At 39.3% G+C, this 23853-nt stretch overlaps 1 protein-coding gene across 1 annotated transcript in view; it reads right to left on the bottom strand.

Annotated features, from left to right (window-relative positions):
- Positions 1-23853, bottom strand: part of GNS (glucosamine (N-acetyl)-6-sulfatase) — a 31348-nt gene that overhangs the window by 4727 nt on the left and 2768 nt on the right. The window contains exons 2-13 of the mRNA XM_027854153.1: positions 23531-23590; positions 21898-22104; positions 20510-20575; positions 19983-20081; positions 16671-16838; positions 15711-15793; positions 14773-14891; positions 13368-13471; positions 7765-7866; positions 4407-4514; positions 3409-3519; positions 1765-1925 (exon numbers count right to left, since the gene is read on the bottom strand). Of these exons, the coding sequence (XP_027709954.1) occupies positions 1765-1925; positions 3409-3519; positions 4407-4514; positions 7765-7866; positions 13368-13471; positions 14773-14891; positions 15711-15793; positions 16671-16838; positions 19983-20081; positions 20510-20575; positions 21898-22104; positions 23531-23590 (1388 nt within the window). The remainder of the gene's footprint in view (positions 1-1764; positions 1926-3408; positions 3520-4406; positions 4515-7764; positions 7867-13367; positions 13472-14772; positions 14892-15710; positions 15794-16670; positions 16839-19982; positions 20082-20509; positions 20576-21897; positions 22105-23530; positions 23591-23853) is intronic.

Raw genomic sequence — 23853 nt, 5'->3', positions numbered from 1 at the left:
TACCTTTGGGGCCTTCTCTCTCTCTGGTTATTTCATTACTTCAGGGATATAGGTGCATAACTCAGGCAACCTTCTCCTTCACACTTGCCATTTTAGCAGCAAGATGGCATCGGTTTCAAGGTCATTAAGTTGACAAGGATTATAAAGCAAACTTTCTGCAAACCTCGTAAAGCAGTATATAAATACGAGTGTTTCGGAAATACGAAGTGGACATTTAATATAGCAAGAAGTCTTTGGGCTCAGGTGTGACTCATCTTTCAATATTTTACAATATCACCCCTCCAACCCTAATCTGGGTTCTAGTCCTTGTTTAGCCTTTAGCTTGGATGATCTTGGGCAAACTGCTTCACTGCTGCTGAATATTTTCTCATCTACAAAAGGAGAATGTTGTACTAGATTACTTCCAAAGAGAACACAAGCTCTAATGTTCTGATTCTATAAAGCATACTGGCTTAGAATACAGAGTGAGGCTGGTGAAGTTCTCTGACTATTTATTTGGATTCAAATAACTTCAAGAGCACCAAGTTTCTGAACTCCCAATTAGTAAGGAAAAAAGGTAGAAACTCACCTATATCACACATGCCAATGTACCAGGCACCACTGAACAAAGAGTCATAAAGGCCAAGAGCAATTTAAGAGATGTGAGTTTAGCTGGCAAGCAGCAGCATCATCTATAATGGATTAAAAAGCACTCACGTGGGCCTCAGCTTTAATCTTTTCTTGACATCTCACTCTCAGTATAAGAGATGTATGTACTATTTCAATAAACCACCAGTGAAAGCAGGCAGAGGTTAAGTGCCTTGCCCGGGGTTATATAGCTAGGAAATATCTACAGGAGGATTTGGACTCGGGTCTTCCGGACTCCCAGTATAAATCTTAGCTGGTGCACCACCTGAACATTTTCATCTAAGTTCTTTATCAATGTATGGCTATCTCTAGTACAGGTCTATCCATCTACTAACTTTTACTCTAGCTATATGACCAGTTCATATAATTTTCAGTTCATACACTTCCCTGTTTTTCTAATGCCACCAATTACTGTATGCAAGTCAGTTGGTAAACATGCTGCAGTCTACATGTGTCCACCAGAAGTCTCTCCTTTGCTCTTTGGAGATTGTGACACTACGGCCTGTAATAAAACATCATCACTAGGAGAACACTAGTGGTGAAAAGACAGGGTCAGGCCCACTTGCAGGTCAGGTTCATTTAAAGCATCAAGCAATTACCTAAATGTAACACAGCCTTCTTTCTTCCACCAATTCTAGACCCTTGTTGTCATTTTTCTGAAGCACCTGCCTACCCACTCATCCAACAGTACAGGAGTAATATCTAGACTCCTCACAATGCTCAAGAAAGGTCTCCAAGTTCTTACTATGATATGCAAACTATATGAGGTGTGGCATTTGAAGAAAAAAAGACGATAAAAAGGCTCGTTTTGCTCAATGATAGAAGACGTGTATAATGCTGGCAATGACACAATAATCTTATATGTAACACTTCAGTGATAGCCTTTCAGATATCTTCTTTTCTCAAGCAAATCTGACAGATAAATAACAGATAATCAACCCTGATCAGCTGAAAAGGAACTGACAGAGCTAGGTCTTGACTCCAGGCTTTACTCCCAGTTCAGCGTCCTACTTCTTTATGCGGCTTTGTATAGTTCCACTTGCAGCAAAAAATGGTGAATAGCCAGGCCTTCTATTAAGGCCACCAAGTTTACCAAGGATTTATTTTACAACCGATTGCAAGAGGAGGAAAACTTACCCTGGATCAAAAATTCCTGGTGTACGGCACGTCGGTCCAGAACAAGACTGTAACATCATTAACCGATAATTCATCTTCCCTAAGAGCTCGGGATCTATAGTTTTAGCAATGTTGTCAATCTGATGTGGGTCAGCAGTCAGATTATAGACTTCTACAAACACCTATGAAATTGGGTGTGAGAGAATTGGAAAAAAATACTAAACACTTAAAAAATGCTAAAAGGAGATGTCTTATTCACAAGTAATATAGCTAGAAAATTACCAGAACTGTTCAGATATGATGGCTTACACCAAGTCAATTTGGCTAAGGTGCTACTTACATGAATTATAATTATCAACATATTTAGGCTGATCATCTCTAAAATTATTCATTATGATGCATATATTTAAGGTACGGAGTTAAAGAAAAAAAACAAAAACAGAAACAGAAACGAAAATCACATTTCCCCCAACCTGAGGTTAACTTATGTTTGATGCTGTGGCAGCTGACTCCTCCACGTTGGTTTTCTGTAGCTACTACCAGACTAAAGCAAGAATACCCTCAGCTGGGTCGGCCTCTGCTTCCCAGTAAGCTACCCATGTGGTTTATCATGCTTCGACTGAATTTGGCTCACCTCACCTCTAGACGTTTTTGTACAAGGTGATGGTTGAGTCTACTCCTGTGAGGATGTAGGTTTGAGAATTCATCAGTGGTCACCTACTTGATCTGTACCACATGTATCATACAGCTATCCAAAACCCACGGTAAGTATGTTGTATAGTAATTTTGTATGGTTTCCTTCCAGTGTGTATATTTTCCTTCTGTATATTTTAGGTACACAACCCAAATCCAGACAATGTAATTCTCAACAGGTTTGTAGATGGAACAATAGCTGAGAGGTATATGATCAATACTGGTCAAAACTCGACTTTATTTATCAACGTGTCGTGATAAAATAGGATAAATTCTTATCCTGACTTTGGAGGATAGCACAACCCTAACAAGCAACTACTCATGGAAAATAATTTTTACGGGATTTGTACCAATTAATGTCTGCTAAAAATATCCCTTCATCCCAAAGAATGGAGATGAAGCCCTCCACCTTCACCCTAATGATGGCATAACAGTAATAACATGAGAGGGAATTTTCCTAGCAAGACAAACACTGGTAGGTTTCAGTTATTCTCCTACTCAGAAGAATAAAGGAAGGGATGGGACCTGTGACTCTGCGGATGAGTAAACTCCTTCTACTAATGTAAGCTGGCACCTTCTCTCTATCTCAGTTTTAGAGCTGCCTGGGGTGCCAAGAGGTTCAGTCACACAATTTGTGTCAGAAGTAGGATTCGAACCCAGGTCTTTCTGGCTCTGGCATTAGCTCTCTCTTCGTTATGCTACGTCACCACTCTTGAGGTAGTCTCAACTAGAATGAGGTCTCCCCTCATTTAGGCTGGTGACAAAAGACCCTGTCATGGAGAACACGGCTGTAGGAATGAGTTTATAAAAAGTTAACATCCTGGATCTTTCTGGTCATGCTGACTTATGCTAAAGAACGCCAAGTCTCCACGCTATCCACGGAATTACTCAACAGCAGATGCAGGGCCGAGTCTCAGAGAACACTGCACTGGCAAAAAGATAAAACTGGGGGTGGGGACAAGTGAGCCTCACCTCTTGATCATCAAATTCACAATACTGCAAATTCCATGACTTTGACATCGTCCTCACACAAGCATATGTGTTGTTATAAGCATCTTCACACACACAGTCCGGAAAACATTGCTGTCGCAAGATTAAAAATAAAAACAATGAAGACCATTTCGCTCACAGTGACAGATGTCTAGCAGTCTACATATCATTCCCAAGGCTACTGCTAAAGTGGCAGCGATGCTGGTTACTAGAATTCTCCACGGGGACAGGGAGTTTGTGTTTAGTGCAACAATCAACAGCAGCAATTCTCAAAAAAGGCTGGAGAGGCAGAAAGTTGATACTACCAGATGCCCAAATTGCTAGTCTAAATTTTTACTACACATATTCTTTCTCCCTCATTGGGAGGTGGGAGTGCTAGCTATTCTAAATCCTTTGTAATTTAAATAAAGGATTTTATAATAAATGGGAAGAAGGAATTGATTTCTTAAAAAAACTTTTCAGAGTCAACACCATAGTCTAAGGCAGAAGATGTTTTATTCTCCAAACGCTTTTCTCTTTTAGATGACTGGATGCCACCACCAATTACTTGCAAGGGATAGCTAATAGGGCCTGACTGATTAGGGCCTATCGCCAAAGTAAGGTTACAGGTTTAAGCCCCATTTGGGTTCTCTGTACAATGGCTATGACATGCCTACTCTCAGCTCTTTCACAAAGGTCAGCCTTCAGATATAAGGGACACTCTTTAATTGTGGACAGATCAGCCCCTCACTATTACTGGGGGATGGGAGAAGGGAGAGGAAGGGGACGGGATGGGGAAGCACCACTAAATGCTTCCTTGATGTGTACATAGGACTAGTAAAAATCACATTTCTACATTCTCCAAGAATCCTGTGGCACAGAACAGGAGACTGGAATTTAAGATCAAAGGTTTTAGCTGGGGACATTTCTAGGACAGTAATGACTTGTAACAAAACTCAAATTACACAAAAGGGGGAAAAAGTGAAGCTGCCTCTGCTTACACTGACTCCAGGGCCCAAAGCAGGACAAGTTGGGTCGGTACCATTATAACCTTCTCCTTGATATTCCACCAGGACATCCGATCTCCAAGTCAAATTATTGGTCCCTCTCTAAAAAGGAAACAGTGTTTTTTCTGTTAATCAATGTCCAGCATGGAAAAGAAACTTACTTACCCAACTGGAGAAAATTACTCTTGGACCCCAGACTAATTGGTCTCAATTTCTAATTACTAAATTTGAAGGCACATTAGGAAAAAAACAAAACAAAACCACAAAACAAAAAAGGTAATGCAAGCATTTAAGTAATCACGACATGCTAGGCACAGTGCTATGCAACAGGGAAACAGACAAAAATGAAACAGTCCTCGATCTCAAGGAGCTTACATCACAGTAAATAAGTAAAGACGAGTGCATGCAAAATACAAAGAAGATATAGAGTGATTTTTTTTTTGGAGGGGGAGGGAAAGGAGCAGTTGGGGAAAGAAATTAAGAAAAGCCTCCAGAAGGTGCTGATTAAGCTGAGCTTCAAAGTAAACTAGAAATTTTAAGCAGCAGAGGCGAGGGATGAGTGCATTCCAGGCAGGAAGGAAAGCCAGTGAAAAGGGAGAGATGAAACGGTGTATGAACAAAGAGCAAGAAATCCAATTTAACTAACCCATAGAGTACATGAAGGAGGGCAAGACTGGAAAGTTAGTTTGCAAGGGTTAGGAAGGGCTTTTGTTAAAGCCAGAGAAGCTTTATATTTGACTAGAGATAACTGGGAGTCGCTGGTGTTTGAGTAGTGACAGCCTCAGCGGCAGCCAAAGTACCAGTAGCTGACCACAGAGGATAGTTTAGAGTGGAAAGAATGGAAGCAGGGAGACCAATTAGGAGGTGACAGTAGTTTAGGTGAAAGACTGAGACCCTGAGGTGGAGCACCGGCTGTGAGGAGAGAGACAGAGGGATGGACATCAGATCCTATGGGGGCATAACTGACAAGACCTGGGCAAGTGACTGGAGATGCAAACCGAGTGAGAATGACGCTGAGCTGAAAACGTGGGTAACTTGAAGGATAGTGGTACCCTAGGCAGTAAGCAAATCAGGAAAAGGGGTGGGTTTTATCACACCAAGACTGGGAAACCTATAGGACGTCCAGTGTGTAAATGTCCAACAGGCAGTTGGCAACACGGACTGAGAGCTCAGTAGAGCAACATAAAGATGACTGAGCAGTCCTGGCATTCATGTAGCCATCTTGCACCTTCAACGTTTAATAGCAACTCCCCCCGGATGTCAGAAACTATTCCTTTCCTGTCACAGGAATACGCAAGGAAGTACAGAGGTTGAGGGACTGGTGTAAGGCTACAGAACAAGGTCACAAAGGCAAAGGCTACACTAGAACGCATCAAAATATTTGCCAAGTGGCTATTATAAATGATCTGGGGCATGCCAACAACCACAATATGGGGTACCTTCCTTCAAGGGACTTACCATATGTTTGGGGGAGAGGTAACAAATGAGGAAGAAAAATCAGAGCACTACACAAATAAAAAGCATTTAAAGACATTTTTAAGGAGAAATTATTAATAACATTTTCCAAAGTTAAAGAAAAAAGGAGCACAAGGAGGAAAAGCGTATGTAAACGCCTTCACATTTAACAAAGCCCAGCCAAGTGAATTAAACAAGGGGTGTCTACTGTGCCTCTTTCCTTGTTCACTCGGAGATGATACTGATAGACATGGAATCAAGTCTCGGATCCCTCAGAAGCACAATGCTGATGCTTCCTGAACTACTTACCTTGTCTGGCTGCCGGGATGAAAGCTTTGTAAAAAGCCTAAAAACTCTGAGGAGGTAACAGAGGAAGCTGGACCATTCCCTTGCAGCTGGGGTGGTCAGCGAAGGTCCTGGGTCTGCAACCACTCCAGAGGCCATACTAGAAACTCTGAGGCCTAATGGAAGTTGAGTCCCTTGGTCATGGGCTGTTCTTCTGGATCCCAAGGGCAGGGGCATAAACAAAAAGTGGAAGGCGCAGTTGACGTAGACCCGGGCCTGATGGGGGGTTGGGGAGAGGCTTTCCTAACAATTAAGGCTGCTCAAAAGTAGAATAGGTGACTGGGAAATCATAGGGCCCTCTATCCTCCGAGGCAGGAATACCGTTCATCTATATACAGGCAGGAGTAAGAATAATAATATTTATATAATGCTTACCATGTGCCAGGCACTGTGCTAAGTGCTTTACAATTATTATCTCATTTACTGCAGACTCTGAGGCACCTCCCAACTCAATCTGGCTTCAGGACCAGAAGAATAAAGAGTACAAGGTAGGAATTGATACCTCAGACCCCTCTATACACTCAAGTCTGGTTTCTTTTCCAGATCCCTAAAGAAATAACATATGTCCCTGACTTATAGGGAACCTCACCTTTACAGGATACACAAATACAAAAGGATCTATGATTTAAGAGCAGACACTTGCCTCCACCAAGGCAAACGACAACCTGTCTATGCCTTTCATGGGTAAGGGCCATGGAATTGTCTGAGTCACAAAGAGGTTAAATGACTTGCCCAAGGTCACTCAAGCGCTAAGGGTTAGATCAGCTCTGAAGCCTTGTCTCTAAGTTCAGCAGTCTACCTACCACACTATGTTGCCCCTAAACCCTTAAGGAAGGTTAGGAATATTATGGCATTGTGGCTAACAAATTAAAATGGAAGAAGCTAAACAGTACAATGGAGAGAGCTGCTGGGTGACAGTGGACCAGTCACTTAACCTCCACCTGTCTCAGTTTCTTTATCTATAAAACGGATATAACAGTACCTACCTACTAGGGCAGCTGTGAGGATCAAATGAGATAATATTTGTAAAGTGATCTATAAACCTTAAATCACCATATAAGTGACAGCTCTTATAATAAGCTATTATTAAAAGCAACCCACACTTAAATCCTCTTCTAATGGTTGGGATAATGAAAAGCACTTTGAAAATCTCAAAGCTGAACATCAGTTATTATTATGGCATGGAAGCAAAATGCTGACTAAAGCCCTGGCAAAGAAGCTGTCTAGTGTTCAAATCCATTAAATTCTGAAAGGTTCATCACCAGAAGGGTGGACACAGCAATACAAGGACCATCTAATCTATCGACACTGAGGAGGCTGCATTTGGAAGAAAGTACCCGTCCAATGAAATCTTAGTTCTCTGAAATACTGAAGTCAGAGAACATACATGGCTCTACAACTTTTCTATCTGTTGTAAAGAGAGGCAAGTTAAAATTATCTGTGCAGCTTTACCATAGTAACTTTTAGGAAAGAAAATATAGGCAGGGAAAAAAAGGGCTGGAGATTAATTATTCTGTATTCACCATCACTCTCATGGAAATGATAAACTTACCAACAGGGGCAACAGGGACCTTCCATCCATCTGGGTCTTGTTCAGGTCATATCCCGCGATGTCCAAAATAGTAGGACCCAAGTCAATGTTGGAGATGAGCATCTATGGGTATGAAAAGAGACTTAAGTCTCGGACAAAGCAGGTCTGGTACTGCCTCTAAATGCTTGTTGACTGATTAACAAAAAGTACTCCTTGCAAAATGATACTTATACTACACCACCTGGTTTCTTTTACTTTAATTATTTGAGTATAAGGGAAGTAAAAATGAGACTGCGTGGAAACATTATACAGCTCACTTTCTTCCAAAAATAGTCATCTTGGAAGACTTATTCTAAGGCCATCACTGCTTACAATATTCCTAGAACCAATATAACCGTTATAAATATAAGTGGTAATTTGGGGTAGGGAGGGAATATACTCTCCCCCATTACCTCCCATACTTTGTATGGATCAAATATCAACTGCAGCTGGTTCCACATGACATTATTTTAAAATAAAAAAACTTGAACTCTCAAAAAAAAAAATCTACCAGAATTAAGGCTAATGAAAGCAATGTTATATAAGATTTGCAAGGAATTTCAATAAGAGAGTTAAAAAATAGTTTAAGCACTAAAAGCATCATTAGAATAAGTGCAAAGCCTCTCAAAGTAACTATGAAGGGAATAACACTCATCTGCACAAGTAAGTTTTGCTACATAATCACTGCCTTCTTACTCTAGCTAATTTTGTAAGCTCTTCAAAAATGTTATTGCACACATTTCCTTTCCCATAGCACCTTACATATTGCTAAGTTTGAGCAAAATTGTTAACAAATAGCAGATAAAGAAGAACATGACCAAAGCAAATATTTATTAGTTTCTGAAAGGAAAAAATGGCTTTTTAACTCTAGGTAGAAGCTAAAACTGCTCCTATAAGAGAATTTTGTGGAAACATCTGGCTTTCCTACCACTTTTATTTTTCTAAATTTAAGGGAATAAAGGCAAGGATGTGAACAAAGGCCAGTGTTCTATGAGTATTTTTTAGGCATCGATTCATCAGAGATCAAATTTTCACTTGACTGATAGCTGTGATGTTTTCTAGAGGAACAGAAGTGATGTTCTATCCTCGGAGTGCCATTTCATTGGCTCAAATCTAGCGTGACTCAGTAGCTGCTGGAAATTAGGGTGTACTATGTGCACCAAACAAAAGGGAGATGTTATCCAAGGCACCTGAGAAACTAAAAAATAAAAATTCAACACCTTCAAGGATTAGCGAAGCTGACAGTTACTGACAAAGGCTATGGTTAAACAGAGCAGCAAGAAGAAACAAAGTCTATCTTCTCTCTCTTTTGAGTGTTATCGACAGGACTTACCCTACCCACTACTACTTTCAGCTACTGCTTTAAAAAAAAAAAAAGCTACAAGTTCTTTGGCTTTGCGTTATTTTTATTATTTTTTAGACAGCCGCAAAGTGATGTCAATCAACAAGCATTTATACCCAGTTTTCATGCCATGCTTAACCCAAGTAGAATAGCACATTCTGGACAACTCTGTGAAATTAAAGATGTCATAACTTCAGGGGTTTGAGGCAGGGAGGAAGAAAGATGGCTACTGAATTAAAGAGGCAAGTTATAGCATTAGCACCAATGTCCTATCAGTCTTTTCAAAAGGGACCCAAGAGTTGTAGGAGCAGTTCAGACCTGAAATAAGTACATTGTGTATGTCAAGAATGCTAATTCTGAAGACAAAGTAAAACCTTTGAAAGGAGAGAAAAAAAATGTCAGTAATGGCTTTCTTAGCAGAATCAGCAACACCAGTGCAGCTGAGTTAGAAGCACTTCCTGTGGTTATACTGTTAAAAAAGAAGAAATGAGAGAAGAGAAGGAAGGAGAAAAACAGGAAGATCTATAACAGGTGGAGATGACAACCTGGAAGTCCTCCATGACTTTGTGTTATCCCACCCCTCACTCTCCCAGTGAGTTGTACAATGCTGATAAATACCAGAGATTGCAAAGAGTAAGAGACAAGTACTTGATATTTGATTAGAGGACACTTTAAGAAAAGGAGGGGTGGGAAATGCAAAGTCACAACTAAGCAGTTAAGAGTATGCCAATTTGGTTATAACTTTGATTTAACATAACTGGCTGTGCCAAATTACAGACGGTTAAAGAAAATTAATATTTTTTTTAAATAACAACAATGAAAATCAACTTTTAAATCATTTTTCCATGCTGTTGCTCCTTCCTCCAAACTAATAAGATGGTCATATTTATCTCCAATCATACACATTTTTTTTTTTTTTTAACAGATCAGGATAAGATTCTGGAGCAAAGTATTTCCTTTATAAATCATGCCCTGACAAATAGTTTGAAGAAAACATCCCAAGCATTTAAGGAAATAAAGGGTCTTGCAAAACCCTGAGAGACGCAGGTGCAGTTGTATGGAAGTGGTTATTTTGAGAGGATTAAAGTCAAGTGTTTGCTGAAGAAACAAGGAGAGAGAGGGAATAGTAACACATTCACAAGGCCACCTCAAATACCCAGACAGGTACACCTTGGCTCTGGTGCAGAGAATTTTCGAGTGAGGCAACCAGGAAGGGCATTTTTGTTTAATCGGCTACTGTGCCGCTCCCACTCTCCTCCCTTATCACCAGGGAAGAGAACAGAATCTCCTCTGTAAGAACCAGACCTAATCTTCAGCTGTACAACTCAACTTCTGGAACACCCCAGAGGAGATGGTGCCTCCCTGTCCTCTTCTGCCTCAGTTTATTTTTGGCTGATGAGAACTCGGGCTGGGCATTCTAATTCATCTTTCACACCACTGCCTGAGCAAGCTTCCTAAGGAACAAGTGCCCGGGCCCTTCATCCTCCACCTCACTGACTCTTGGTCCAGGCACCCTTCAATCTGGCTCCTGGCTGACCTTTGCACGACTCCCGGCATGCATTCCACATTCTCTTCTGCCCCATTTCAGTGCTTCTTCTCACGTGGTATTCCTCGCTTAGAAGGGACTTCTTTGAAGTCCTTCCTGCCTCATTCTACTCTCCCAACTGGAGGAAAACCACCCCTACACCAGCAAAATTAGGTCTCCTTCCAATTTCTTGTGCTACTTTGCCTGGTTTTCCTTTGTCAACCACTTGTATAAATGCATAGCTCACCGATGACCCTGCCCATCAAACTGGAAACCTGAAGATTTTTCCTTCTTCTACTTTTGTATTTCCAGTCTCTAGTAGAGTCCTGTTTATTCAACAATTAAGTACTTAGACTACCAGTCTCAAACCTAATCCTAATCTTACTCAAATCCATACCCCTTCCCCACCACAGTTAATTTAACAATGATTCCTTACAACAAATAACTTTAGTTGGGAGAAATATTTTGGCTAAATATCATTCTTACACTGGATTTTAAATTTGTAAACACATAACAGAAAGAGCCCTGGCTTTAAATTCTGGTTCTGCTAAATACTACTTCTTTACTACTACTACCCCAAGACTAGGAAAGTTATTTCATTTTTCTGGGCCTCAATTTCCTTATTTGTAAGATGAGGAGATTGACCTAGATAATCTATGTCCCCTTTTAGAAGGATCTAAATTTTACGACTCCCCCCTCCACCCCCAATAAAACAAACAAAAAAAACTCTAAGGCCACTGCATACTTACAAGAGCTGACATATTAGGAACCAGGTAGTAGCTCATACATGTTGAATATCATGATGACTCAGTAGTCATCTTAGCAGTTCCTAGCACGTTAGTAAGTACTTAATAGATGCTTATTTGCTGATGACACAAATGCCAAAGCTCTGTCTCAGCAACCTTGGCTGCTTGTTCTGCCAGAACTCTCCCTGGATAAAGGGATGCTGCTCCTTTGCAGACTCCTCAAACTTGAAGCCTAAATCATGCCACCAGGACTTCTATAGCATTTCTACCTAGTAGGAGATGCCCAACTCATTTACTAGGAGCCACCCAAGAGAGCAGACTGTTTAGCTGCCCTCAAGTTTAAAATGCATCTAAGGTACAAGAACAACTCATTCTGAAAAACTTCACACTTTACTGAAAATTCTATCCAACTTCACCAATTACCATTTTACTGCAAAACCCAATTGCCCTTTTCGTCTCTTGCCATTTTTCTTTAAGAGTAACCAAATTTCAAGTATAAAGTTAGTAACCTATTTTTCTTGGGCTTCTTTCTGCATGGCAGTAAAAATGGATTAGCCTGCTTGCCCTGTTCTCCCCCACCTCTGTGCCTTTACTTCCCTCACGTGAGCAGGACAGGTTCTTTTCCCTCCTTCCAACTTCTCCTCCTCCTCAAGGCCTGACTAGGGTCAGACTTCCTCCAGGAAGCCACCCGTCCACCACTGAAAGAAAGCTCGAGGACAGCAAACTCTGGTTCATAGCTTTGTCTCGCTAGCATTTATTTGCTGAATGGAATTCTTCAGATTTGACCAGCTTAGGAGAGTTGAGATTTGCTCAATACTCAATTTTATTAATATTTTATATTTCCAAGTGAAAAGAGTCCCGATTAAAAGTTTATTCTGTTAACAAACATTTTAGATATTTCACCATATCCTCCTCCTCAGTGGTTCGAGGAGTTTCTACGGTAGTCAGTTCTCCTGTTCATGGAAATACTTATGCTCAAATGATCTAGAGAGCCAGCTCTGAATACTAAACACTCACTGAACAGTGGTAAGACTGGGTGGATTTCTAACTTTACAAACCAAACCACTACCACAAGGAACATACTTGGGTGACCCGATGACTTGGGAGTAAAAGGGGCCCGATATCCAGTAGGTTTAGTTTAGGACTGCAGGACTTACAAGACAAATTCACATTCATATGTTACGAAAGTCACTTTTTCCCCTCTGAGAAAAAAAAAAGCAGCTTAAGAGGAAAAGTGGGCTGAAGAACAAACATGTTCTCTGAATCCGTGAACAAGTGAAAAGCTAGCATTTCATTGAAAACACAAAAGGTGAGACCAGAGCTGTGTAACACTCAGATTGTGTTTTTGAATCAATTTTGGCAAACCTGTTTAAATTTTCTTGGAATTACTAGGAAAAATTAATGGAAGAGTCTCAGATGATGTGAGCCTTCTACTATATCCTATCAACTAACATGAAGTGCTAAATTTCAAAGTACATTACGCTTATTTCACTGAGAAACTGCTTGCCTTTACCTATCTGAAGAATTTAGGATAGTAAACCTGAAAATGCTGTACCCAAAGAGGAAAAGTAGTTAAACAAAATTGGAATAAAACCATTCTGCCGATACAGTAGAAAAACACGAGCCATGAAGACTCTTTGTGTACATCAAGAACATTGTTGTTTTTTTTTTTGTTGGTTTTTTTTTTGGTTAGGCAATGGGGTTAAGTGACTTGCCCAGGGTCACACAGCTAGTCCAGATTTGAACTCAGGTCCTCCTGAATCCAGGGCCGGTGCTCTATCCACTGTGCCACCGAGCTGCCCCCAATAATGTTAATTCTGAAGACAAAGTAAAACCTCTAAAAGGAAGGGAAAAAAAGATGCATGCCATAAACATGAACTCATGAACGCTGTGTAACTCAGCCCCCAAGACACACCTCCTCCACACTGCTCATTCACGTGGAATGAGCCTTTCGTGAGGCTCATCGTCTCACCTGATTTGTCTGATTTGCTTTGATGCCAGGCCCTCGAACCAGTAATGGGACTTTGATATCAAATTCATACAGCTGTCTTTTGTCTATCGGTAAGGAGAACTGCCCTGAAACACAGAAACACGTGTGAAGATGGACACCCCAAACAAACTCTGGCTGCACTTGAATTCATTCGTTTAAAAGAAAAAGTCTCTTACTCTATCTATCCTAGATCAATAGTGATTTATATTAAGGGTAAGCCGAGTTTGGATCTTCTGCATTAAAATAGAGACAATTTGGGGCAGCTAGGTGGCGCAGTGGATAGAGCACTGGCCCTGAAGTCAGGAGGACCAGAGTTCAAATCTGGACTAGCTGTGTGACCCTGGGCAAGTCACTTAACCCCAGTTGCCTTAAAAAAAAAAAGAGAGAGAGAGAGACAGACAGACAGACAGACAATTTCTTGCTCTGCATTTTCCACAGCCTGGTAAAAACAATTACAGCAAACATTTACATACCACTTATTATGTGCCAGGCACAGTGCTAAGTGCTTTACAAATATTATCTCATTTGATCCTCACAACCACCTTGAAAGGTAGGTGCTATTATTATCCCCATTTTACAGATGAGGAAATTGGGTAGAATGCAGTTTTAAAAAACATAAATGACTGATAGCTTAAATCCTAGACTCACAGCATGGGCCCATCTACTTTATCCATCCCAACGGATCTGTCTTATACGCACATGACAATAGCAAAAAGCCTCAGAAACTAGCTGCTTAAACAGAAATGTTTTAGATGGTCAGTCTTCTTCCTTCCCTCTGATCTATCTAAAAGTTCAAGTAGGAGAAAGGATAGCAAGAAAGAAAGGGAAAGACGATTGGTGCTGTTGTTTTAGTATCAAAACTTTCTTATTTTAGTGATTCAACTAAAGCTTTATAGGAACATCGTTTCTGCCGAGGAGACTCTCCTTCCCCAATGCTCCTCTTAGAATGCCTTCCCAAGGTATCTCTACATCCGAACTATCCTTTGAATGTCCTCTTCAAGCTCTACAGTCTGCCTTGACTACTTCTACAACATCCCTTCCTTCTTGGAGTTGCTGTTGTACTTAGTACAATGAACTCTTATTGTTTATTTCCGTGTACCTCTTGTCTTTCTACCTTTAAAGGTGAGGCAGGCCTTAGTGCTTGATACTTGACAAATGGTTAGAGACATACAATAATTTTTTTTAAATTTTTGTTTGTTTGTTTTTTAGGCAATTGGGGTTAAGTGACTTGCCCAGAGTCACACAGCTAGTAAGTGTCAAGTGTTTGGTCTGAGGCCAGATTTGAACTCAGGTCCTCCTGACTTCAGGGCCAGTGCTCTATCCACTGCACCACCTACCGGCCCCTAAGACACACAATGATTTGAGAGAAACCAAAGCAGCCCCTTACCTGTATGATAGCCATTGTCCGATGTATAAAAAATGAAGGTGTCATTTAGCTCCCCATGGAAATCCAGCCTCCTTACCAATTTCTCTACTAGGTCATCAACTGACAGCAGAGTTTGCCACCTGAATGTGAAGATAATTAAGGAGGTGACATTTTTAGTTATCAATGTTTAAGAGTATCAATATTTTTGACTAAAGTTGATTTAAGTATCAAAATTTTTGACTACAAAGATTGCTGTTCTGTACTACTTTTCTAGATCAGCTAACTCTAATTTTAAATGATTTACTTAATTTCAGAAGTTTTATTAGACCCTGAACTATTTTAATTTAAAAAAGGCTTTTACAATCATATGGCATCATTTTAGACCATCTCCTAGAAGGGAGAGGGGAGAATTATAAGGAAGATATAGACTAGCTCAATAAACACAGATCAACAATATAGAAATAATTATAATATTCTCATTCTGTTACGTCATACTATACTCTAAAATACTCCTGGGATTAAAAAAAGTGTTCTTTGCATTCATCCAGCTTTTTTGCTCGAGTTATCATTGAAAAATTCAAAATCTTCAAGGGCAAACATTTCTTTACTTAGGCCACTTAAATTTCTTAACAGAGGGGCTTTCCTTCAAGACAGGGACTGTGTGGTTATAGGATACTACTTCTGACCCAAAAGTCTTCAAATTGACCACTTAACAAGTCATAGGGCTAGTAATTCTGCAATATACCAAGGTCAGTCCAAGTAAGCTAATACACAGCTAATTTGCCTAACAATGGCCCTTTCCTGAGACACCTATTCATACCCATGGATGGTTTTTGACTGAATCATGCCCATCTGCCCCACTACCACCCAGAGGAGCTGCAGTGGCTAATACACAGGGAGTAAATGTTTTGGGAGCTCCCAAAACACCACCATAGTAGAGTTAAAGGGAGAATGCCTACCTTTTCCTAAATGCTTCATCTAAAAACTGTATTGAAGAATTAGTCATTGGGGTCTTGGCTTGCCTAATTAGCCAATGCTTGTTCTAAAAATAAGAAAAAAAGTTAACACCAGAGAAACGCCACCAATGGTGAACAACAGCAGAGAGAGGAAACGTCAACAAGTTTTGCATTTTAGCCCAAATAATAATATTTGGATATTCCATTCAGGATCACTTTGGTAACTGCCACAGGATTATTTTTATTTTCATTTTTAAAGAATGACCGTTTATTTTCTTCATAATAATCTTACGAATCTAAGTGGAAAAACTTTTCAGTGAAAAGGTATTGAGACAAATAGCTGGAATTAAGTTTTTACTTATTATGGCTCTTATTCATGTTCGTGATCCCTTACTTTATAAAAGGTTAAGAATTAATTTTACCACATAATTAATTTTAAAGTGCTAATAAGTTCAGTAAATTGGGTATTTGAATCTTCTCTTTTGGCCATCTTACTTGAAGGAAAAGGAACAGCATCAAAGACACTACTCCTCACCAGACACCCACTCACTTTTTTCCCCTCTCTTTTGTCTCCTCTGTTTATACCTCATACCAGACAGTTACCCAGTGGTCATAAATCCCCAGGAATAAAGTTAGCTTATTAGTGTCAGACTGAATAATCATTAGCATTGAAGCCACCCTGATAACATGAGTGAAGATCAAGGAACTTTGTCTTACGAGAGCAGAGTGGGTAGTTTGGGATTCAGGAAGTTACATTTCCCCAAAACTTTAGCTTGCTCATGCAACAGACTCTTAAAAAGATACATAGCAAAGGTCTGACCTATGCTTCTGAATCAAAGATATAATAACAGATAGTTAGTTATCCTACCATTCTAAGGCCTAAAAGGAAAATAACCAGGTTAACAAGCACACTATAACTATTGTTCAACCAAGAATAGGGCTGTAGACCTGTAGAGACCTTACCTTCCCATGGATATTAAAATTACTATTTCTTGGTGCACTGACATTTTGAAAGCTCTTTTGATATTGGGGAGCAGCTATCCAAGGGGAATGAGGTGCTGGAGTAGAAATCATCATGAAAAAGGGCTCAGAGTTTGACTTGTAGTCCAGGAAATCCAAAGAGACATTAGCCTGAAAAACACAAAATATAACACCTCTCAATCATCTATCCATTAAATAAGCATAGGATGAATGGTACTAGAAGAGTTCAGAGATTTTGGATAGTCCAAGATTCTACCCCTCAAGGAACTTGCCATCTAAAGGCCCATGCCTGGAGATTAGTAAATCGTGAATACAATGAATCAACAAGCACTTATTAAGCACCCAGTATGAGCCAGGAACCACGCTAAGTGCTGGGCATATAAAGATGAAGGTGAAATAGTCCCTACCTTCAAGGACTTTCCACGCTATCCAAGAAGCAACTTAAGTACATAACAAAATGAATACAAGTACCCTGCGGGTAGTTCTGGGAGGGCCACATACATGTCAGTAATTGGGTTGAGTTTTGAGAGAAACCAGAGATTCCAAAAGATTGAAGTATGAAAGAAGAACATTGTAGGCATGGAGATGGAGCATGTGTGGCTAGCAGTAAGCAGGTTGGTGTGGTTGCACTACACTGTGTGAGAGAGAGAGAGAGAGAGAGAGAGAGACAGAGAGACAGAGAGAGACAGAGAGAGACAGAGACAGAGAGAGAGACAGAGAGTGAGAAAGAGACAGAGACAGAGAGAGTGAGAGTGTGTGTGAGTGTGTGAAAGATTAATGTGTAATCAGCTTGGAAAGGCAGGGCTGGAGACAGAGTGAAGAGTTTTAAAATTACTAACAGAGATGCCTGTATTTTATACTAGGGGCAATAGTGTACAGTTTTTGGACTGGGAAGTGACTATGGTCAGACTTAAACTCCAGAAACATCATTTGGGTGACTGTATGAAGATGAATCACAGGGAGAAGAGACCTGAGGCTGGGAGAACAATCAGGAGGCCACTACAATGGTGCAGGCAAGAGGCCTGGAGGGCTTGAAGGAAGGGTAGCCTTATGTGAAGACACAAGGCAACAGATGTGAGAGGTTATGGCAGTACAATTGGCAAGACCTGGCAAAGAACAGGATACGGAAGATGAAGATGAACAGAGGAGTCAGACAGCTATCTGTGTGAATGGTGCTCTCAACAGTAATAAACAAAGTCAGGAAAAGAGGTTGAGTTCGGTAGCAAAGTTAATTTGGATTTTGGGCATGTTGAGTTTGAAATGCCTATGGGTCATCCAACTGGAAATGTCTAATAGGAAGTTGATGAAGGACTAGAACTTAGTAGAGAACATTGGGCTGGATCTGGAAGTCAGCACAGAGATGTTAACTGAACCCTGAAAACTGATTAGGTAGTATAGAAAGGGGCTTATGACAAAGCTTTGGGTTTGAGGGTGAGAAGGATATGATTTTTTCTTAAATACTAATCATACTCCCAATTTGAAAAATGTAAGTTTGAAATAAAGTATTAAACCTTCCCCTTCCTAAAGTGTCTGCTTTTTTTTTTTCTTCTTTCCAGTGAGGCAATAGGGGTTAAGTGACTTGCCCAGGGTCACACAGCTAGAAAGTGTCAAGTGTCTGAGGCTGGATTTGAACTCAGGTCCTCCTGACCCCAATGCTGGAGCTCTATCCACCGTGCCACCTAGCTGCCCCACGTCTCCATTTTTACAAAATGAAATGGATGCTTCCAATTTACAAGTTCTACTGACAGAGACATATGTTCTGTCAATCACACAACAAAAGGATAGAAACCTGGTTCCTTTCTCATTTACAATTGTCTTCTAGCATTAATTTTTATCAATGTACCTTTGAGCACATTTCATCAACTCAGGAAAAGAAAAAGGTCAATGAAGTCATTATTGCAATTTGTCTATATTAAAACAAAAACAAAAAAAACACACCAAAAAATTATGTTCAATACTAGTAAGTTAAGCTATTCCACTTCACCTACACAATACTTTTGTAGAGATTTAATTAGTATGATCATAGTGCTATCATGAAGACATAGTGCTGAGTACTTAGCTAACTTATTAGTTGTTGACTTCTTCCCATATTCCCCCACAAGCAATCTAATCCAAGATTTCCCTCACCTTCCCCCCTCCCCCCCAATCAAGACAGTTCTAGGGATAGGGAAGATTGGAAACATTTCATAGTTTCTTTTGGATAAGCTAGAAGAGTGTCTCAAATGTAGTGGGTCACTAGAGTGAACCTTTGATGTACTGAGGAATTTATGGTAATCTATGATTTTACCTTAGTAAGAACTCCCTTCACTAATTAAATTAAAACAAACTCAGTACAACAGTAGGTTAATGAGTTGCTATGGTACCCTGTGCAAAATCATCACCTGACAGTAATCTTCTAATGAAAAGTCTGGACTGTGACAAAGGCGTAGGAAAAAAAAAAAGTGAGGGCCATTATACAGCACTGGAATAAAAGTTCAATTAAAAAAAAAAATAGGCAACTATATCAGAGGTTAACCTGGAGTCCACGGAACTCCTAAGGTGCCCACAAATTAGTTTAAATATTTTGATACTTTTGGTTTACTCATCTTATACATTATTTTATAATTTAAAAGCATTCTTAAAAAGAATCCACATCACGGAAAAAAAAAAGTTAAGTACTTCTGATCTAAAAAGTGAAATATGACTCATTTTAATGCCTGGCAAAGGAAGTTAATCTTCAAAAAGGTTCATGGGTTGGTTAAAGTCATTCTCCAAACTGCTGAAGGAACTGGTATACGAATGCAACAATTAGTGTGTAAGTAGTAACGAATCTGAAGAATTTAGGGAAAACACGGCAAGATTTACTGGGTGACATAGGAGGACTAAATAAACCTCATGGGGATAATTTAGATAAAGACCATATGCAAGTCACTACTGGTACACAATCCTTCTTTTCAACAATCAGTATGCTACAAAAAAATGGAAAGTTACCTGTCCTATCACCATCATTACCAAGTGGTTTTGCTTCACTGTTTTATAGAGGGGCCGATGCATCAAAACAAAAAGGGTTCAGAACTAGGACTCTGAACACAATTTTGGCGTGGATAGAAAGACCTTTGTACACTTTAAAATACCAGAAAAAATGTGAGTCATGAGGTTTTAAATTTCATCTAGAAGCCTTAGTGACACATAGAACAAATTACCATATCATGAGCATTATTTGTCCTAAGTTAAACAAGGTCAAAGGCTTTCTGGACCCTAAGAGTTCTGAATCATGGACAAAAGCCACAACGGGGAATGAGTGGAGTGCCTCACCAGCACATCTGTCAGGTAGTCGAGACTGTAGTTTTCACCATGCTTCCTTGCCTTTCCATTGACTGAAAGAGTATAATTGTAATACTTAGAATTCTTCTCCTGTGAAAGAGTTAAAAAAAAAATTGTAGTGAGGTTTGCAAAGAAATGGAAAGCCTTCTGAAACTAGGTTGTATTCCATAGGCAATACCCACAACAATACTGTATGCATATTTTTGAAATTGTGATAAGCTTAAAATATGGAGTCATTTTTGAGATTTTAGAGAGATAAATCCTAAGTTATTCAGAATTCAATGAAAAGACAAAGGTTGATTTTTGAGGGCTGGGAGAAGAATAGGAAGATAAGAAATATAAATAAGAAAAGGGAAGACAAAGTGGTAACCATTCACATAAAAAGTCAGCCTATGCCATAGCCAAGTAAAAATAAATCTAGAAAAGTAGGAACACAATGCAAAATTTCTTAAAGAACATTTTGGGGGTATTTTCTCCTTATAGGGTAATTTTGGATTGTGACTATTCAAGTCACTTACCAATGCATACCAATAACTCCATCCAGGAGGCACATGCTCCACTCCTCCAGCATCCAAGGCTCCATACTAAAAAGAAAACAGAAAAACCAGATAGCCCCCAGTTATGAGTAGCTAAGAGAAATAAGTAATGTGGCATTGTCAACAAGTAGCCAAAGAAAATTTAATCCTATTTCAAGCAGCATCAACATGACTTAATCTGCAGGGCAGAGTATGGGCTAAATGTGGAGCCTAGCATTCAGAGTCACTACTTCAGCTGGCCCTAATTAGACTAATGTGAAGGTATAATTCATTTCTTTATACTCAACTCCTAAATAAAACTGACAGAAGGACAAAAACCCCATTTGACAAGGTTTAAACAGTGCTCACCTAAGACAGGCTTTCCTATGACAATTAGAAACTTTGCACCTTAAAACTTACAAGTCTTTAAATTTTTTTCTTAGATGACAATAGGTCAATTATAATTAGAGTGGGTAAAGAAATGCTGCCTTTCCTTCTCCCTTACTCCCCTTGTGACTTTGCTCTGTCAAGTAAACTGTACCTCCAGAGAGGTACCTCCTCCTCCATAGTCTTCTTTATTTTATTTTATTTTTTTTGAGGCAATGGGGGTTAAGTAAATTGCCCAGGGTCACACAGCTACCTAGTAAGTGTCTGAAGGTCGTATCTGAACTAGGGTCCTCCTGACTCCAAGGCTGGTGCTCTCTCTACTGTGCCACCCAACTGCCCCGCCCCACATAAGTCTTTAGGCTAAATGTCAAAGCCTGAGTTTAATAACACCAATTCTGAGAATGTGTTATGATGAAGAAAATAATACTTCACAAAGTGCCCTTGAAAGAGAGGCAAATTATGGGAAAATCTGATGTTTTCCAAACTAGGCTTAACTTGGTACAGAAAGTGTGTTAATAGCTTAGTTGTCTTAAGCTTCAAAAGCTGAAGTGACTAGGGTGTCACGTGCTTAACTATGGCACAAATTTTAAAAGAACACTTATCTAGCCAGTGAAGTTAATTTACAGTTTAGAATAAGTTAAAAATGGTATAATCCTAATAGCATATGTGCATGGGATAGAAAAGAGCAATGAAACTAGAGAGAATAAGGAAAGGGACTGATGGAGCAATATAGTCATACACTCATCCAAATCCTCGGGGTTTGGGGTGAGGGTGAGGGAAAGAGGAAGGGCATCAAGACATCACTTTAGAGTCAGGCCTTCTAGTTAAAAAAAAAAAAAGGTTCAAAGAATGTGCAGAGAAAACAAAAGCAACAGTAAAGAGAAGGAAAGAACTTACTAGGTCTCGAGTTTCTATGGAAAGCAGTTAAGTGCTTATTTAGGGTTAGACACCAGAAACTCTGGAGATCACAGTACATCCTATGACAGCATATTGATATTCCGTACCTCATTTAGGTACTTCCCAGCAAAAAACGTTTGATAACCACACATGGACCTGAGGATTGCTGGGAAGGTATACGGTTCTTGAATCTTCTGCCATAACTGACTGCTACAGTTTCCTTCCAAAGTGTTGTTAACAACATGATGATTGTGTGGGTACTTCCCTGTCAGAATGCTGGCTCTGCTGGGGCAGCAAAGGGGACTTGGAACATACTACAAAGAAACAGAAAAGATAAGTCACAGCAGAAAGATTTCACTCGGAAGTAGCATTTTTTTTTGACAATAGAAAAAAAGACAAAAGATTAATGTAACATATTTTTAAAAATATCAATGTCTTTCAGTAATAAGATGCTACAAAATCACTAATTTCTAAGCTCAGGAAACTAAGGCAGAGAAATTCTTTCACTAAGTTTTCTATTACTGTCCATAAAACTGTAATAATGTTACAGTAAAAGAAAAAAAAAAAGATTAAACTACCATATCAGTAGGTCCATGCAGGATCTAGTGGAAATTAAGACAAAGAAAGCATCTTACTCTCATGAATTTATAACTCATCTGGAGTAACAGAACATGAAAAACTTACAGACAAACTATAAATGGTGCACATACTTGCATTGATTATGACCTTTTTTTCTTGAAAAATCATGATTTATGGTCTCATACTTACATAAAGGGGACACAGATTTCTCTTATTCAAAATTTCCTTCTAAATACTCACTCAAGGGATATGAATGCTCCTCCAAGATATGCATACAGAATAGAAGAATATAGGCTAGCTGTTTTCATCTTTCTACTTCTAGACAAAAATTAGCTACTACTAGGTGTAGCTCTTGGAAAACTGAAGTTTTAGAATGATTAGAAAGATTTTTTTTAATCACATGATCAAGGAGACCAGTCCTAAAAACAATGCTCAGTACTTAAAAAGCCAATTTAAATGGAAAGAAACAGGAAAAGCATCACAACTACTATGTGAAAGACTTCTTTTTCCCAAACCAAAAGGTTAGCCAATTTGACACAGATGTAGCTAGGCCACTTGTTTACTAAGCAGGAGAGAATCTATGATTATAATATATGTGAATTCAGGAAGAAATGAAAACTACTTATAAAGTCTGCCAGATTGTCCAACAGTTTTCTACAGGAAGGATAGAAAATCCCGTTACTTGAGACAGCTGATTTAGATGCCAGCTAGCTACGAATGTAGTACAGTTGAGGGTAGATGAAATGACAAATACAGGCAATGAAATGTCCAGAATTTTATTTTGTTTGGGAGGAAGAGAGAGAGGGAGAAGGGGAGAAGTTAGTTTAATAGCACGACTAGATTAAGTAACAGAAAAATGCTGCACTGTAACAATCTCAAATTTAGTTTGAGTTTCAAGACACATCAGGTCAACATTTAATTTGCACCTTATTTCTGGGTTGATTGCTATAAGGGATTTGGGAAATGTAATTTTTTCCTTTCAGGAAAACTTTTCAACCTAAAGTTATTGACAAAATTCAGTCCTATTTTTCGCACAATCAAGACTAAATACTATATTTAAGTTAACAAGGTCTTGTCTTCCAATGATTGCACAACGTGATAAAAAGTTTTCCTTTGAACTTTTTAATTAAAAGGAAAAATGAAATTAGCTTCAAAACTTACAGCACTGGAGAAACTCATTCCCATGTCTGCAATGAGGGCCTTGGTTTTCTTGAGTGGAGTCTATAAGAGAAGGAGTTAATAATTAAAAGATCCGATGAACACCGGCCATTACATTTAAAAAGAGTTCTACATAGCTGTTTCTTTGAGGCTTGATGCTGTTCTTTTTGTACCCATTGTTTTGTTTTAATATCACATGTAAGTAACTATGAGAATCACAGAATTCTGGTGAAATGTTAGTTAAGCAGGGTTGGTTATGGCCCAGATTGCACCAAGAGTGAAGTGGAGCTGCTAAAAATATTTGGAAAAAGTCAAGCTTCATTGGC

Source organism: Vombatus ursinus, unplaced genomic scaffold, assembly GCF_900497805.2.
Source record: "Vombatus ursinus unplaced genomic scaffold, bare-nosed wombat genome assembly UNPS02010320.1, whole genome shotgun sequence".
In the NCBI taxonomy this organism is placed as follows: domain Eukaryota; kingdom Metazoa; phylum Chordata; class Mammalia; order Diprotodontia; family Vombatidae; genus Vombatus; species Vombatus ursinus.
This window is presented reverse-complemented; position numbering and strand designations above follow the sequence as displayed.